Below are 14,998 nucleotides of genomic sequence, written 5' to 3' on the forward strand. Positions count from 1 at the left end.
AAAATAAAAACATTTCCCACCGCTGTCCCTCAGGGTTTTTCATTCTGATTGAAATTGATCTCAGACAGTCAAAAAGTGGCAGAATGCCTCCACTACTTACACAAAGCTAAATAATATCCAATACATCAAACATTCATGAACTCCAGTTCTCTTTGTCAGCAAGTCATCACAGCAATATTGTCAAAGAGGAAATTACTCATTAGATTAATTGCACTGCAAGACAAATATGTTTGAATCAATAAGCCTGATTTACTCACATTTGATCAATACGCATTTACAAACAACATGCCAATCTGCTGACACGACAGCAGCGTGAAGAAAAAAATGCAACCTCCAGCTTTATTTAGAAATGTAGTATTCATCTTTTCTCTGAGTCCACAGCACCTTATCATTTTGTTTGCCTAATAAATACTGGAGGCCAGCAAAGTTATCGTATCATGTGTTTGAGTAGAGGTCGTATTGTTGATTGAAGGGATTTAGCTGAGTCAGCAGAATGAGACCGTTATACAAAGACACAATCATCATGAAAGTTGTTTGGGTTCATTAAAAGGGTCTTAAAACTTTAACATCCACATAGACCTCCTTTCTTTCATTATTATTGACGTCACATAAAGGAATCATTAAGTCATGAAAGAAGCCCTCTATTGTTCGAGGTTATGGAAAGATTTGCATCGATCAGCTGGTGGTAAAACTGAAACATTCCCTAAAAGTTGTGCTTGACTGTTTTGTGTATTAAAGATATAGAATTATTTTGTATCTTGCTATAATTTTCAGAAAGAGAAGACATTTTGTAAACTTGCCAAATAAATGTCAAAGGAAATTGAGTTCAATGAGAAAATATGAGATTCTTAGAATTAAACTCAAAGGTTCTTTCTTCTTCAGTCTGTTCGCAGTTCTCGAGAGGAGTTTACGCCATCTTTGGGTTCTACGATAAGAAGTCTGTTAACACCATCACATCATTTTGTGGGACACTGCATGTCTCCTTCATAACGCCCAGCTTCCCTCTGGATGGAAATCAGCAGTTCATTATCCAGATGCGACCTGATATCAAGGGGCCCCTCCTCAGTCTTATCGAATACTACAAGTGGGACAAGTTTGCCTATTTGTACGACAGTGATCGAGGTAAGTCACAAACAGTCATAAAACATTTGGCTCTTGTTCCAGCTATTGTTTTACAGTTATTGCCAGTAACATTATAAGAATTATCAAAAAACAAAAATATATATAAAGATTCTAATAATTTTTAAACTTTTGTTTTTTAATTCAAAATTTTTTAAATGAAAAACAGTTAAAATATTTCTATTTAATAAACAAAGTGTAGCTGAAGCAACAAAAAAAAGGGCATGTTGATTCAAACAGCTTGTCACAATCAATCAGCGACAGCAGTTCTTGTGCTGAGAGTCTTTTTTTATGTAACATGCAGTGGAGGGGAGGCATTTAGAGTCACATTACAGAACAGTGGAGATGAAATGACCTGCAGCTGTTAATTTTCATGTTCGCTCCAGACAGGTGTCATTTGTTTGCATTAAGTCCATATGATAAGAACATACTTATGCAGAGGTACTGAGTGTGCGTTATGCTGCTAAACTGTCAATCATTACAGCTGTGTGCATGCAAATATGCAATGCAAGCCAGTCATGTGTAAACATGTTATTTTTTGTTAAAATGACTTTAATTGGATTAATTCATACCTTTTTCTTTTGAAGACATTAACCTTGTCTCCACTAAAATGCTGTGCTCTTCCACCCACACAAAGAGGTGGAAGAGCAAACAAAGCCCACACAGGGATACACACAGAAAAACTGCCACGATTGATTCATGCACTTTTCAAAACATTTAAAAAAAAAGAAAATGAATTTGAATAAATTTGTCCACTCATAGAATTTCCAGTAAGGTTCTTTTAACTTCCTGAATCGTCAAAAAGGTCCTGAAGATTTTGTTTGCTAGATGCGTGTGATTAACACAATGTTACAGAACTTATCCTTTGACAATCCAAAATTATTCAGATGCACTTTTTGGCAAGCAAGCTTGGGGCAGGTGGTCATATGTTACTCCATGTCCCTGAGACTGAAAACGTAAAGGATCCTTTTGATAGGCGCACCTCAACATCAGTAAAACAGGACCTAATTTCCTCCCAAAGCACGTTTGTACTCTGAATAATTGATGTAAAAATCTGTGCTCAGTATGTGCCTAATGACACATGCTCAGTGCCACTAGACTGTTTCATCTTCAGTAGAAACTGTTGTGGCTCTTTAGCTGACATATTTTAAACACAATTTGAGGAGACTTGACTTTGAACTACATGGCGTTTGATTGAAACATCTACTAGTTTGCCTCAGTTTAGAAGGTAAGTTTTGCTTGTGATGTACGTGCACGCTCACAAGCTGCAGAGGTGGTTCACACTGTCACTTCTCAGACAGTTGGAGTTTCAGCTCTGGGTACTTTGGACTCTTCCTATAGTCTGTAATGTACATTTTAGGCTAACTGCTAATTAATTATACTAAAATCAGGGGAAAAAAATATCTGCAATTTATAAAAGTTTCATTAAGCTTCTAAAAGTAGATGAAATGGTCAGAATTATGACACAGGAGTCGTGAAAATAATTTATTCAATTTTCAAACTAAAACAATGTTCAAGCTGAAAACTTCATGTCTCATCATTATATCAACCAGCTGAAGGATTTTTATGTCAGATTATGAAGTGTTAAACAGCTGAAGTGTGATGTCAGAGCCACATCACACAACAGATGCCTTCATAAACAATTTGCAGGAGAAGACAGTTAAAAATGACCAAACTACAGTACTAATTAACATGATATAATCTAATTAGTTAACCAAGATATGAGCATAAAAATGCTTTGATTTTACAAAAGCATAAGGTAATGTGTTTTACACAATACTGTAGTCAGAAATGTATGCACTTGTATTCACTGTCCTTGATAAGAGCGTGAAATTATCATGGGGAAAATGAAAAATATAATTTAACTGTATTATTCAGATTTTTTTGATATTTAAATCAGTTCTCTCATTATTGTTTGATCTTTTTCGAAAGTAGTTCTTTTTTTTGTACCAATACCGTCAAAATCTGTAAGTAAAATTATTCCGTTTGCGCTCTGAAAGGTTTTTTTTACATCCTGCATACTTTTGTAGGCTGAAAATAGTACCTTTATGAAACTCAGCTAACCAATATGTGACAAAGTAAAAAAGAGCAAGACAGCTGAATACAAGAAAGAAATGGATAATAATACAGCCTATAATAAAGTGTAATAAAGATGACAAAAAATATATATATATTTTTGTGCATTATCTCACTTTGCTGCATCATGTAACTTATTTTTGGGCATCACTTTCTATTTTTGAGTTTGTCACCTGTACTTTAGAGAATAATGCAGACTTCTGTAGCAAATGCAGACCAACTTTCAATGAAAATAAAACCTATTTGCAGATAGAAATTCCATCTATTTGAATTCTGCAGCTGCAATGAAAATCTTTGAAGTACGACTTCAGATATATCCGGTTCTTGTAAAGTAGATATCAAGCATTTCATTTTTTTGTAAAAAAAAAAAAATATATATATATATATATGAAAAATTGCATTGTCAAATCTTATTTTTCACTTCTTAAACCCCCGTTTTACTGCTCATTACATAATAAAAAATAATGTTAGATTTATTTTCAGCATTCTAAAAAGACAAATATCAAATTGATTAATGTCCAAATATGGCTGAGGACAAAATTTAAATTACACACTGAGTGGCTACAAGTGTATGGAAGGTAAATCACCTCCCAAGAGTGAGATTACAACATGTTTCGACTGAGTATGCTGCTGCTAATAGATTAAGAGGGATTACCTTTAAATCTCTATCATTTCCATCACTTAAACTCTCCCACTGCTCTCTCCCCTCACATACCCACACAACCTTGAGCTTTTTATTTCTGTGCAACATCTTCCTTCTGCTGCACATTCCTTTTATTCTCTCCGGTGTGCTTTTCTCACTCTTCTCTCAGCGCCCATGTCTTCCCAGTCAGTCGAGCTTCCTCTTAAAGCAGGATCAAATAATCCCCCTCTCTCACAAGCTGTTTTAGATTGTCCCCATGCTGATGCCAGCAATGACCTGCTCTCTCTACTGTACGTCCACTAAGGAGCATGTTGTGCATATTTCATCATTGCTTCGCCGTCTAATTAGGTCAGCGTGATCCTCTCATTCCCATGGCAACCAAAGAGTAGCGAGAGAGGCGGAAAGAGAAAAGGAGAGGGGGAGATTGTAAGTGACTGAGTCTGTTGTTAAATGATGCAAGGGTGTCTGTGCGTGGGTGTTTCTCCGGGAAGAAGAGAAAGGAAGCAATGGAGTTACGCAAGGTTAGGCTATTTTTTTCAGCACATTTTAACAAACGGAAGAGCTAATGCTACAAGTTTAATCAGTTTACATGCAAACATTTTTCTGCCTTGCTTTAGCTAAATGAAAACTAAGATGGTCTTAGACAAATCATCTTAAACTGATGATGATTAAAATTTTCTACCAGATCTCAGATAACTTTTGTAAAAGCAGCCTTGTGACTGCAGGGGGTTCAATAAGGGAATTACACAATGCCAACCTTTGGTGCATATGCAGGGATTATAGTGTTCTTTTCATGTATTGATGATTCTTGCTTTAAGGGACTAAAGATCCAGCTTGTTCCTGTTTTCAGCGCATCAAATACTGCTACTTTGCAAAAGCTGGTAGGGCCTCTGAAATATGCACAAGGTGTCCCTTGGCACGTGTGGCTGTGTCACAGTAATCGCTCCACTTGCTTGATGTAAGGAAGAAACTCTCCTTTATCGCTAAACAATAAAGTTTCCACCGAGAGGGATGGCAGTAAAGTAAGTTGCAGGATTTTTGATCTGTACATCTATTTTTTATAGTTTGTATCTTCTGTGGGTTTCCTATGTGTAGCTGAATCACCAATACCTTATTTATCTCAGGAACAGGAGATATAAACATACAGCACTTTGAAGGCTGGTTTTTTAAGGTTATTTAACTAAATGTAGGAAAGACAAAGGCAGACGTTAGCTAAAGGCTCAAAGAAACTGAACACTGGTACTGGCCTAATGCTAATGCTGCTTAAAATCTTAAGTTTAAATGATGGCATTAGTGAAGTTTTTGAGTGATAAAACATAAATGCAAAAAAATACATTGTGAGATTAATACCTGAAGCGCCTTAAAGAACAGTTTATGGGAAGTTTATATTGTGAACAGAGAACATTCAGTAATATAAATGGAGTTATAAAGGAATGATATTTTTTCTGTGGTGTAGTTTTCAGATTAACCTGTACAGAGTAGACATATCAAACTCAGACAGATTTATTTGGCACTGAGCTGGAAACTATATCATGAACATTTATTCAATTATATATAATTACATAAATGGTTTATTTAAAATTAAATTTAAACAGTAGTCAACATTACTTCTGAGTTAAAAAATCTTGAACATTTACCTTTTGTTACCCCATTATCCTTACTGTAAATAAGCTTGAACTGCAATTACCTCATTTATTAACAATAATCAAACAGTCATATTAACCCCACCACAGTGACCTCACTGTAACCATGATGTATTACCCACTCAGATAAAACTGCAAGCCTCCGTTTTCCTGACCACTGTCATAAAACCATAGCTGCATTGCATGAAATTGATTACATCTGTAATTCACCTCAGTCTAGTGAGTTGAAACACTCAACCTTTTTTTATCAGACCACTCTTTAACAGCTCACTGTAGACCAGGGATCAATATCAGGAAAGATTCAACAAGGAAACTTGTTGGTTATAAGAATATAAATCTGAAAGGCCCTTTTAGGGCTTTGCCCTTTTATTGAGAGTGAGACTTCTGTGCTGGATTTCATCATATTTTCATTATTACTAGCAGTTAGTTTGGTTTGTTCAATTTTATATTAATAAAGTTGCTTTTTTAATACTTATTCTAAATTAAACAGCTATAGAATAAGTTGTTCCACAATGAAGACTGTTTTGTCAATAAACTCTAGACAAAATTTAAGCAAATTCTCCAAAACCAATCCTGTATATTGCACAAACATACCGCCATTAAGCTTCTCTGGTATTGACGCAGTCGTGTGTATTGTTAGAGCCATTTTCCTCCCACATGTTGGTCAGGTTCACAGCAGAACACCTGTGACTCATCTTGATAAGCTCTTTACATAAGGTGCCGACGTGTTGCTGTAAAACCTCCACAAAGCTGGAATAAGCAGACAATGAGCCATTCTGCAGTAAATAACAAAAACAGACTTTTGAACAGGTTGAGTCTGACACTTATTTTACTTTTAGTTCTATATGTTTTCTACTGTTACAACTGGAGGTTATATGTTGACTTCTTTTTTCTGCTGCTATACTGGCAAGAATAGGTCACATTAAGAAGTTTTTCAGATCCAAAAGTATTTGTTAGGGTGGTATTTAGAAAACAGGAAACTGAGCACAGTAAACACATAGCCTCTGAGGGTAGATTAATGCTTCTGTCACAGCGTCAAGAGTCCACTTCAGAGTCAGCTGTAAATAATGTTATGATCCTCTTAATGTCGTCCCTACAGGCCTCACGACACTTCAGGTTGTCCTGGACACAGCAGCAGAGAAGAAGTGGCAGGTGACAGCCATCAATGTGGGGAACCTCAAAGACGAGAGGAAGGATGAAGCCTATCGCTCACTCTTCCAAGACCTGGAGAACAAAAAGGAGCGGAGGGTGATCTTGGACTGTGAACAGGACAAAGTGAAAGACATCATGGATCAGGTACTACAGTTTGGGCAGTTTTGTTGTAGGTCTTAAATTTGTGGTACTGATAGAGAAGCACATGCAACAGGCCTAATAATGTTGTATCTACCTCTTAGGAATGCTGTTTATGAACTACAGAAAATGTTCCGAGATGGCTCCTGCTTGTTTGTTATATTTATGAATTTTGACATTCCTGCTAATGTGAAATGAAAATAAAATGTTGCATGGTGCAAAGTCACATGCAAAAGTTACTAAGAAAGTAAAAATTGAAAAAAGAATGCCTACAACTTCATTATCATAGTGTTTTAAAGAGTATATTTAGTTTAGATTTTCCCCTTAGAAAAACAGCGCAGTCAGATGGACTTGGCAGTCTAACAGATGTAACACAGAACCATAACAATTATACTAATGGCTCATTTAGACTTTAAACAAAAATACAATTAAAGGTAAAACAAATGCAGATAATCAGGATCTTTTACTTAACTTTGGACCCAAGTGGGAGAATTATTGATTAGCAGTTAATGTATACTTACATCTGCCAAACTGATTACTGATTAAAGTAAATGCATAAAGCTTTATCATCTTCTCGTCAGGAAAAACAGATTTAATTCAAGTATAATTTTATTGCCTGATGTGAAACACAGTTAGACAAAAGATGTGACTTTAAGGATCTCTATTAATTAGCAGCCATCCAATTGAAAGTACCAACTAAGCAGCACAATTGATTTCAGCTATTTTTAATGTGAGGACTTAAAATGGAACTGAGCTGAATTGTTATTTTTACTTTTTTTCTTGTCCTAAAAGAAGCAGTTTTAAAATAGTCACTGCTATAAAGTGATTTTTTTGTCAGACTGGTTGCAACTAGACTATGACCAAATATATAAAGCCAAATGTGTGCTTACACATGCACATGCCCATTAATGACATAATATGCTAGAGATTAGTTGCAGCTGTAAAATCAGTTCATAAATTAGTAAAGAATAGAAACAAAATCCCTTTTGTGAGCAGTCTCCAATATTATTCTGCTGTTTTCAATTGAAAATTACAATTAGCTTTAAACTGTTAGATTCACATTGCTCAATAAACTCAGGTTTCACTTTATTTTGCCATTCCTGATAGTGTTAGAACTGTTCATCTACAAAATAATAAAACTGGTTAATAAAATGTCTGTGAGAATAAAATGCATCACACTGTGGTGTTACACACAGAAGTATATTGATTACTGTGTTTATGGGTGTTTTTAATAGAATGCACAGCTGAATCAAATGAGAGAAAAAACAAAATGGAACAAGTTGGAAAAATGTGAAACTTGCAGCAACACAATTTTCACAACTGACAGAACATATTTCCCATGGTTCCTTTCATTAAGCTGCTTGATTGATTCATTGCCACATTTTTTTTATTCATTGATTGTGATGAGGTTTGCTGTGCTCCTGGATAACTTGCTGTGTGTTTGTCATATAACCCTGCAGGTCATCACAATTGGTCGACATGTTAAAGGCTATCACTACATTATTGCTAACCTGGTAAGTTTAGTCAGCTTATCTAAACAGTATATTTTAGGTGTGTGTCATAATTTCTGGATCCAATCTTTCCATTCTGTTCAGGGTTTTATCGATGGAGATCTATCCAAAATTCAGTATGGGGGAGCTAACGTTTCAGGCTTCCAGATTGTTGATTTTGATGATCCTTTGGTTTCAAAGTTTGATCAAAGATGGGAGGCCCTGGAGGAAAAGGAGTATCCTGGTGCTGACAGCAAAATAAGGGTGAGCTTAAGCTTCCATTAATGCACATTTTGTTTTGCATAAATTGATCAAACTGAGTTGCATTAACATGTTTGCACCCTTGATATGAAAAGGAAGCATTTGCACTAAATCTAGAATTATTAAAAAAAGTCCATCCATCCATCCATCTATCCATCCATCCATCCAACCAACCATTTTCTGATGTTTATCCATGCTGGGTCAGGGAGGAAGCAGGTCCAGGAGGGAAACCCAGACATCCCTTTCCCTAGTGACACACTCCAGCTCCTTCTGAGAGATCTCGTGGCGTTCCAAACCGAAAACAATACAAAATTCCTCCAGCTCTTTCTGAGGGATCCATAGTCCAGGGAGGATACTTAACCCCTCCAGCAAGGTCTTGGTCTGCCCCAGGGTCTCCTCCCAGTGAGACATGCCTGATAAACATCCAAAGGGAGGTGCCCAGGAGGCATCCTAATCAGATGCCTGAACCACCTCTGTTGATGTTTTTTGATGAGGAAGGGGTAGTGGCTCTACTATGAGCTCCTCTCGATGTCGGAGTTCCTCAAATTATCTCTTAGACAGAGCACAGCCATCCTATGAAGGAAGCCTATTTCAGCTGCTTGTATCTGGGATCTTGTTCTTCGGTCGTGATCCATACCTTATGACCATAAGTGAAGGTTAGAAAGTTGATGGACCAGGAAATCAAGAGTTTTGCTCCTTCCTTACCATAACTGGAGCAACGTCTTCATGGATAAGGTCCTGATCTGTCGATTAACTGCTATCCCACACCCATACTACAATCATTTGTGAACAAGATTTCCAGATGCTTGAATTGCTTCACTTGAGGCAGAGACTCAGAAATGAGCTAGAGGGAGCATTTCACTGTTTTCCGATCAATCTTTGCACAGCAGATTAAGAAAAAAAAATGTTTTTCTATATCTATAAGCTCTTTGTGACTGGGATTTGAATCAAGTTGAATGTGCACTTGTTGAAGTGAGTGTTTAACTTATCAATGTAAACTGACAGGTGTGATTCTTTTATACTCAATTTCCACTTTCTTTTTTTTTTTTTTTAGTACACTTCAGCACTGACCTACGATGCTGTGCAGGTGATGACTGAAGCTTTCCGATATCTGCACAAACAGCGCATTGACTTTACTAGGAGAGCTAACACTGGTGACTGCCTGGCCAATCCTGCTGTCCCGTGGGCTCAAGGGGTGGAGATCGAGCGAGCACTGAAACAGGTAACAGCCTTTTCCTTCTGCACATGTCTTTCAGAGTGAAAAATGCCTGTAGCCAAAAAGACTGATTTAAAATAAACAAAAAGAAAATATTGTAAAAATCCATTTTTTCAGATTTGTTGAAAGAAAAGTCTGTAAGCAGCTGTTGCTTTTTGATAAGTATAAAAATGTATAAGCACAATTCTACTGCTGCAATTTGCAAGTATGATTAAATCCAGCAAAAGCTGGTCGTTTTTAGACCCTTAGTATGTTTATTATGTTTTTCTAATCTTATTGGTTCAAGTTTGTTCATAAGAAGTAGTGGTACACAGGCCGCAGTCACATAATCAGCATGTAATGAAAGTGCCTTTCCATTTCCAAATGGTAAAAAAGTGACAAATCAAGATTCCCAAATAGAAAAAAAACTGCATTATTTCTGTCATACTTTCAAAAATGCATTCAAATCAAGCAACATAAATTTTCTTGGTGAAGACTTGTTGCCATGGTTACAGAAGATCTCTTTTAGAAAATGCACAGCACCCACAAAAGCTTAAATTACTTCAAAAGAGATTGATTAAGGATTGATGTTTTCAGCTTGCATATGAACACACATTTATACCAACAGCGAGAAGAAGGTGTGTCTGCTCGTAGAACTCTCCGTGGAAACTTAAGTTTGATGGCCAAAACATTTTACTGCGCCTGACAAAATCCAAGTGGTTCTGCCTTTTCAAGTGAAGCCAATTTAACTCATTGGAATATGTGGTTATTATAGATTTTGTAATCATAGAACATATACTTAAAATTACATTATATAATGAGAACCTAAATCCGTTTTAGGATATACTTTTATAAGGCCCATGTGCTCGCACAATCTGGAATTTATTCTACTTTTCAGTGAAAGATTCCTTAACTCCCAAAGACTAATGAGTTGGTTGTTTGTCATAAAAAATATTTCATCTAACTGTAGCCAGTCACTCCTCAACTGTTTGCAAATTAAAGCAGTATTTGATTTTTTTTCCTTTCTCATAATTGCAAATACCTGGTATCCAATAGGATTTTAAATGCAAAAAACTACAGCAATGAGAAACAAATCTGTCATTAGCTAGCATAAAACAACAATAAGAACAATAACACTGTTAGAATCGAACATATCATAAGAAAATCTAATCAACGATTTAAAAGAAACCTAGGATAAATATATATTTTAAAATGCTGATGGGAAAGATAAAAGCACACTAATCAAGTCATAGATTGGTAAATTCTGGTTGACAGTTTTTGGTAATAGGAACATTTTATCTCTTATAACTCTACATGCAATCACATTCAACTACTAATGACTCAAACATTTCAATGTTGCATATCAGTCTTAAACTATGTGAAAACAGTCTTATGGTGCCTTTATTCAAAAAGTCTTGTGTTTGTCAGGTGCGTGTGGAAGGCCTAACAGGAAATATTCAATTTGATCAACATGGCAAAAGAGTCAACTACTCCGTGAATATAATGGAATTAAAGAGCAACGGTCCAGTAAAGGTAAGACTTTTTATTCCATTTTTACATGTTGTGTTTTGAAACATATTGTGTATGATCTCAATGTTAGGTTCAGAGTGTGTAGCGCATACAAGTGATTCTGTTTTGACTGAAATGCGTTGCATTTTTCTTTCTACAGATTGGATACTGGAATGAAGTTGACAAAATGGCTGTCACGAATACTGGCGCATTTACAAATGAGACAACAGGAATGGAAAACAAAACAGTCATTGTCACCACCATCTTGGTAATAGGATATTGCACAAACTGTGTTAAATGTTCTTTTCACCACTTCTGGCCTTACATAAGACAGGGGAAAACCTCCAAGTCAAAATAAATACAAATAAATTTAACAGCATATACAAAGGGGTTGTAACTTCTAACTAACAATTTTTTTTTATAGAGAAAGTTTTCAATAGTCGTATTTAACACAAATGGAATCAGTCCATTAATTTCCTGCTTCAAGAAGTCCATAGCCAGTTCCAATAAACTGTTAGCTTGGTACTTTGTTTTTGCATTATAGCTTTTGAACTATTTTAGACAGTGTTCTTTGTTTTCATTTCCCTTTTCAGGAAGCTCCATATGTAATGCTGAAGAAGAATTATGACCTTTTTGTGGACAATGAACGCTACGAGGGTTACTGTGTAGATCTTGCTGCGGAGATAGCAAAGCACTGCGGCTTCAAGTATCAGCTGAAAATAGTGGGGGATGGGAAGTATGGAGCCAGAGATGCAGAGACCAAAATCTGGAATGGAATGGTGGGAGAGTTGGTGTATGGGGTGAGTTATTCTGCTTAATTGAAGGTATGTATTTTTAGAGACACTTTAGTCATTATTTACAACACCAATACATATTGTGGCACACTCATCAGCTTGATGGAGGGTGTTTTTATATTTTTTATATGGATTCGAAGCATCTTGAAAAGGCAAAGTCCAAGGTGTTACTTTGATTTCTAACTCCAGTGATGCTTTCACCCTTTGGCTTGACAGAAAGCAGATATCGCAGTGGCCCCTTTGACCATCACGTTGGTACGAGAGGAGGTGATTGACTTCTCTAAACCCTTCATGTCACTGGGAATCTCCATCATGATCAAGAAGCCACAGAAATCTAAACCTGGAGTCTTTTCTTTCCTGGACCCACTGGCTTATGAGATCTGGATGTGTATTGTTTTTGCCTACATTGGCGTCAGCGTGGTGCTGTTCCTCGTCAGCCGCTTCAGCCCCTACGAGTGGCACACTGAGGAGTATGAAGACGGGCAGATACAGACCAATGAATCAACTAACGAATTTGGCATATTCAACAGCCTGTGGTTCTCCCTTGGAGCTTTCATGAGACAAGGATGTGACATATCGCCTAGGTAGGTGGGAAAAAAACAAAACAGAAAAAAAACAGCATTGTCATATATTGCTTGAGATGTAATTAGGCAGGAATAACTGGAAACACTACAATTAATTTATTTTTCTTTTTGTTGATGGGTTAGAATATTTTTCAAAATGTTTTTTTTTTTTTTACTGCTTTTAATTTTTACATAATGTCACAAAATCCCAGTGGTGTTTTATACTTATAAGGAGTTTCAGTTTAGGAAATATGTCTATATGAAGTATTAAAAAAACAAAAAACTAATGACTCAGCTTGTTCAGTTCCTAAACACAGATTCCTTTCAATATCAAGCTAACATTTTATCCTTTAAATAACATTTATTTAACCATGAGTTCAATTTAATCAAGTTTTTTGAGGGCCATTCTCATCACTGTACTTTATCATTGTGGTACACTTAACTTGGTATATCAATGTTATATTTTGTCAGGATTTAAGATTTGGAAAAACTGAAACTGCCACTCACCTCTGACATTGCCAACATTTTTATTCAGGCGCTTACAGACTCACCGTCGATTTTTTTTTTTTAATTATTTAATTCTTTAAAGGTTTAAAACAAAAAATAGAAAAGGCTGAAGCTTTTTATTTTCTGCAGGGCTTTTTTGTTTGTTTTATTTCTTTACAATGCACTTTCTAATGAGAATACAACAGACTTTACTGGTTGAAAAAAAGAAACAACAGGTGAAAATGTTAATCTAAGTCCCACAGTAATGAAACAAACTGTTCTTTTTATGCTTCTTAACATTGTTGTTTTCTCCTTCAAATAAAACAACACAATTGAAAAAAGAAGTAAAGAAAACAAAACATAAAGTGCACTTATAGAAGGGCCATTTATCTCAGCTTCTCCATTTGTATTCAGACTGGCTCTGATTGGTGTTGGTCACCTTCAATCATTTAATCTGTTAGAAGTTGTCACATTTTTCATTAATAAATACTATAAATTTACTGCAACTGTAAAGCCACAAAGATAATGTTAGTTTCTTTTACCTCTGCAAGGTTTATTAATAAACAAATATAACTATTAATACTATCACAATATTCCCCACCCCAACTTTTTTTTTTTTTTAAAAAGGCAAGTCCTCTGTTTGTACTTCAGGCAAATAAATTGTTTTTTTATCTCCAGAGGGAGACCACTGTGGTTAAAAGCTGTTGTCTTGTGCAATGATTTATTACCAAGTTGCTAAAAAAGATACCATAAGTCCAGGGTTTTTTTTGTTTGTTGGTTTTTGTGTTTGAACCCTATACACATTCAGTAGTTTTACTTTTTTGTCTTTTCATAAAGAAATAATGTCAGTTACTTAACTGCAATTGTATATGAACCTAAAATGTTGATTAACTTGTGAGAGTAAAGCTGGTGCTCAGCAACATGGTTAGAGTTGTGCATTTGAGAGATGAATCAGCCTGTAAGTCGGCCTGCCCTTTACATTTCATGCTGATGATTTGAGGGGTGTCAACATCACTCCAAATCACTGTTCGGAACTTCAAACATGTGGTTCAGCTCCTAAACTTTTGAACTTGTTCCATCTTTCTGGTCTTTGTTTTACTAAACAAATGTCATATTTAAATGGGAAACACAACATGTAGGTTTGGGTTTTTTTCTGTGGTTTCAGTAAAAGCACAAATTACATTGTTTCCTGCACTGGATGACAAGATGACTTCACTTGTAGTTCAAAGCACATTTAATTATTTATAAACCAGATTCACAAACAGTCATTAATATCAAAATATTTAAACATGCAGCACAAATAAAGTCTATTTTATTTTATTTTCTTAAATATTTCATTAACTAAGTATTTGGACATGGCTGTCCTCCTGCACCCTCTGCACCCCTACTTCCCACAACCTTGTTTTTACATAAGTGGTCCACATAACCCCACTTCAAAAATGCTGGGCTATGCTACTAAAGCAATAAATGTGTTCAGTGCCATCTCCTGATAGGTTTATGCACATCCTGTGCCCCTCAAAACAAAGTAAAACGTCCTGCAAATCAAAGTCATTTTATTTAGAATGATTTTTTAGCACAAAAATTGGAAAAATCACTGCAAAGTTAATACTTTTATTTATTTTTTCTTGTCTGCATTAGATCTTTGTCTGGCCGTATTGTTGGTGGCGTCTGGTGGTTCTTTACTTTAATCATCATTTCCTCCTACACGGCTAACCTGGCTGCTTTTCTGACTGTCGAGAGAATGGTTTCTCCCATTGAAAGCGCAGAGGATCTGGCTAAACAGACTGAGATAGCCTACGGAACTCTGGACTCTGGCTCCACCAAAGAGTTTTTCAGGGTAAGAGAATAGTTTTTCAGGGTAAGAGATACTCTTGTTTCTGATCTGCATGTATAAGAACAACTCTTTTCAGTGTAAAACTCGTCATATCA

The 14,998-nt window shown here is 35.9% G+C and overlaps 1 protein-coding gene across 5 annotated transcripts in view; it reads left to right on the top strand.

The window, feature by feature from the left end:
• gria2b (glutamate receptor, ionotropic, AMPA 2b) overlaps positions 1–14,998 on the top strand; it is a 42,476-nt gene that overhangs the window by 20,829 nt on the left and 6,649 nt on the right. For all 5 annotated transcript variants that reach the window (XM_017417452.3, XM_017417449.3, XM_037977437.1 and 2 more), the window contains exons 3-12: positions 883–1,122; positions 6,581–6,777; positions 8,232–8,285; positions 8,367–8,525; positions 9,577–9,744; positions 11,146–11,250; positions 11,387–11,494; positions 11,820–12,026; positions 12,237–12,604; positions 14,708–14,906. In XM_017417452.3, the coding sequence (XP_017272941.1) occupies positions 883–1,122; positions 6,581–6,777; positions 8,232–8,285; positions 8,367–8,525; positions 9,577–9,744; positions 11,146–11,250; positions 11,387–11,494; positions 11,820–12,026; positions 12,237–12,604; positions 14,708–14,906 (1,805 nt within the window). The remainder of the gene's footprint in view (positions 1–882; positions 1,123–6,580; positions 6,778–8,231; positions 8,286–8,366; positions 8,526–9,576; positions 9,745–11,145; positions 11,251–11,386; positions 11,495–11,819; positions 12,027–12,236; positions 12,605–14,707; positions 14,907–14,998) is intronic.

The sequence above is a fragment of the Kryptolebias marmoratus genome, linkage group LG9 (genome assembly GCF_001649575.2).
Source record: "Kryptolebias marmoratus isolate JLee-2015 linkage group LG9, ASM164957v2, whole genome shotgun sequence".
Classification (NCBI taxonomy): domain Eukaryota; kingdom Metazoa; phylum Chordata; class Actinopteri; order Cyprinodontiformes; family Rivulidae; genus Kryptolebias; species Kryptolebias marmoratus.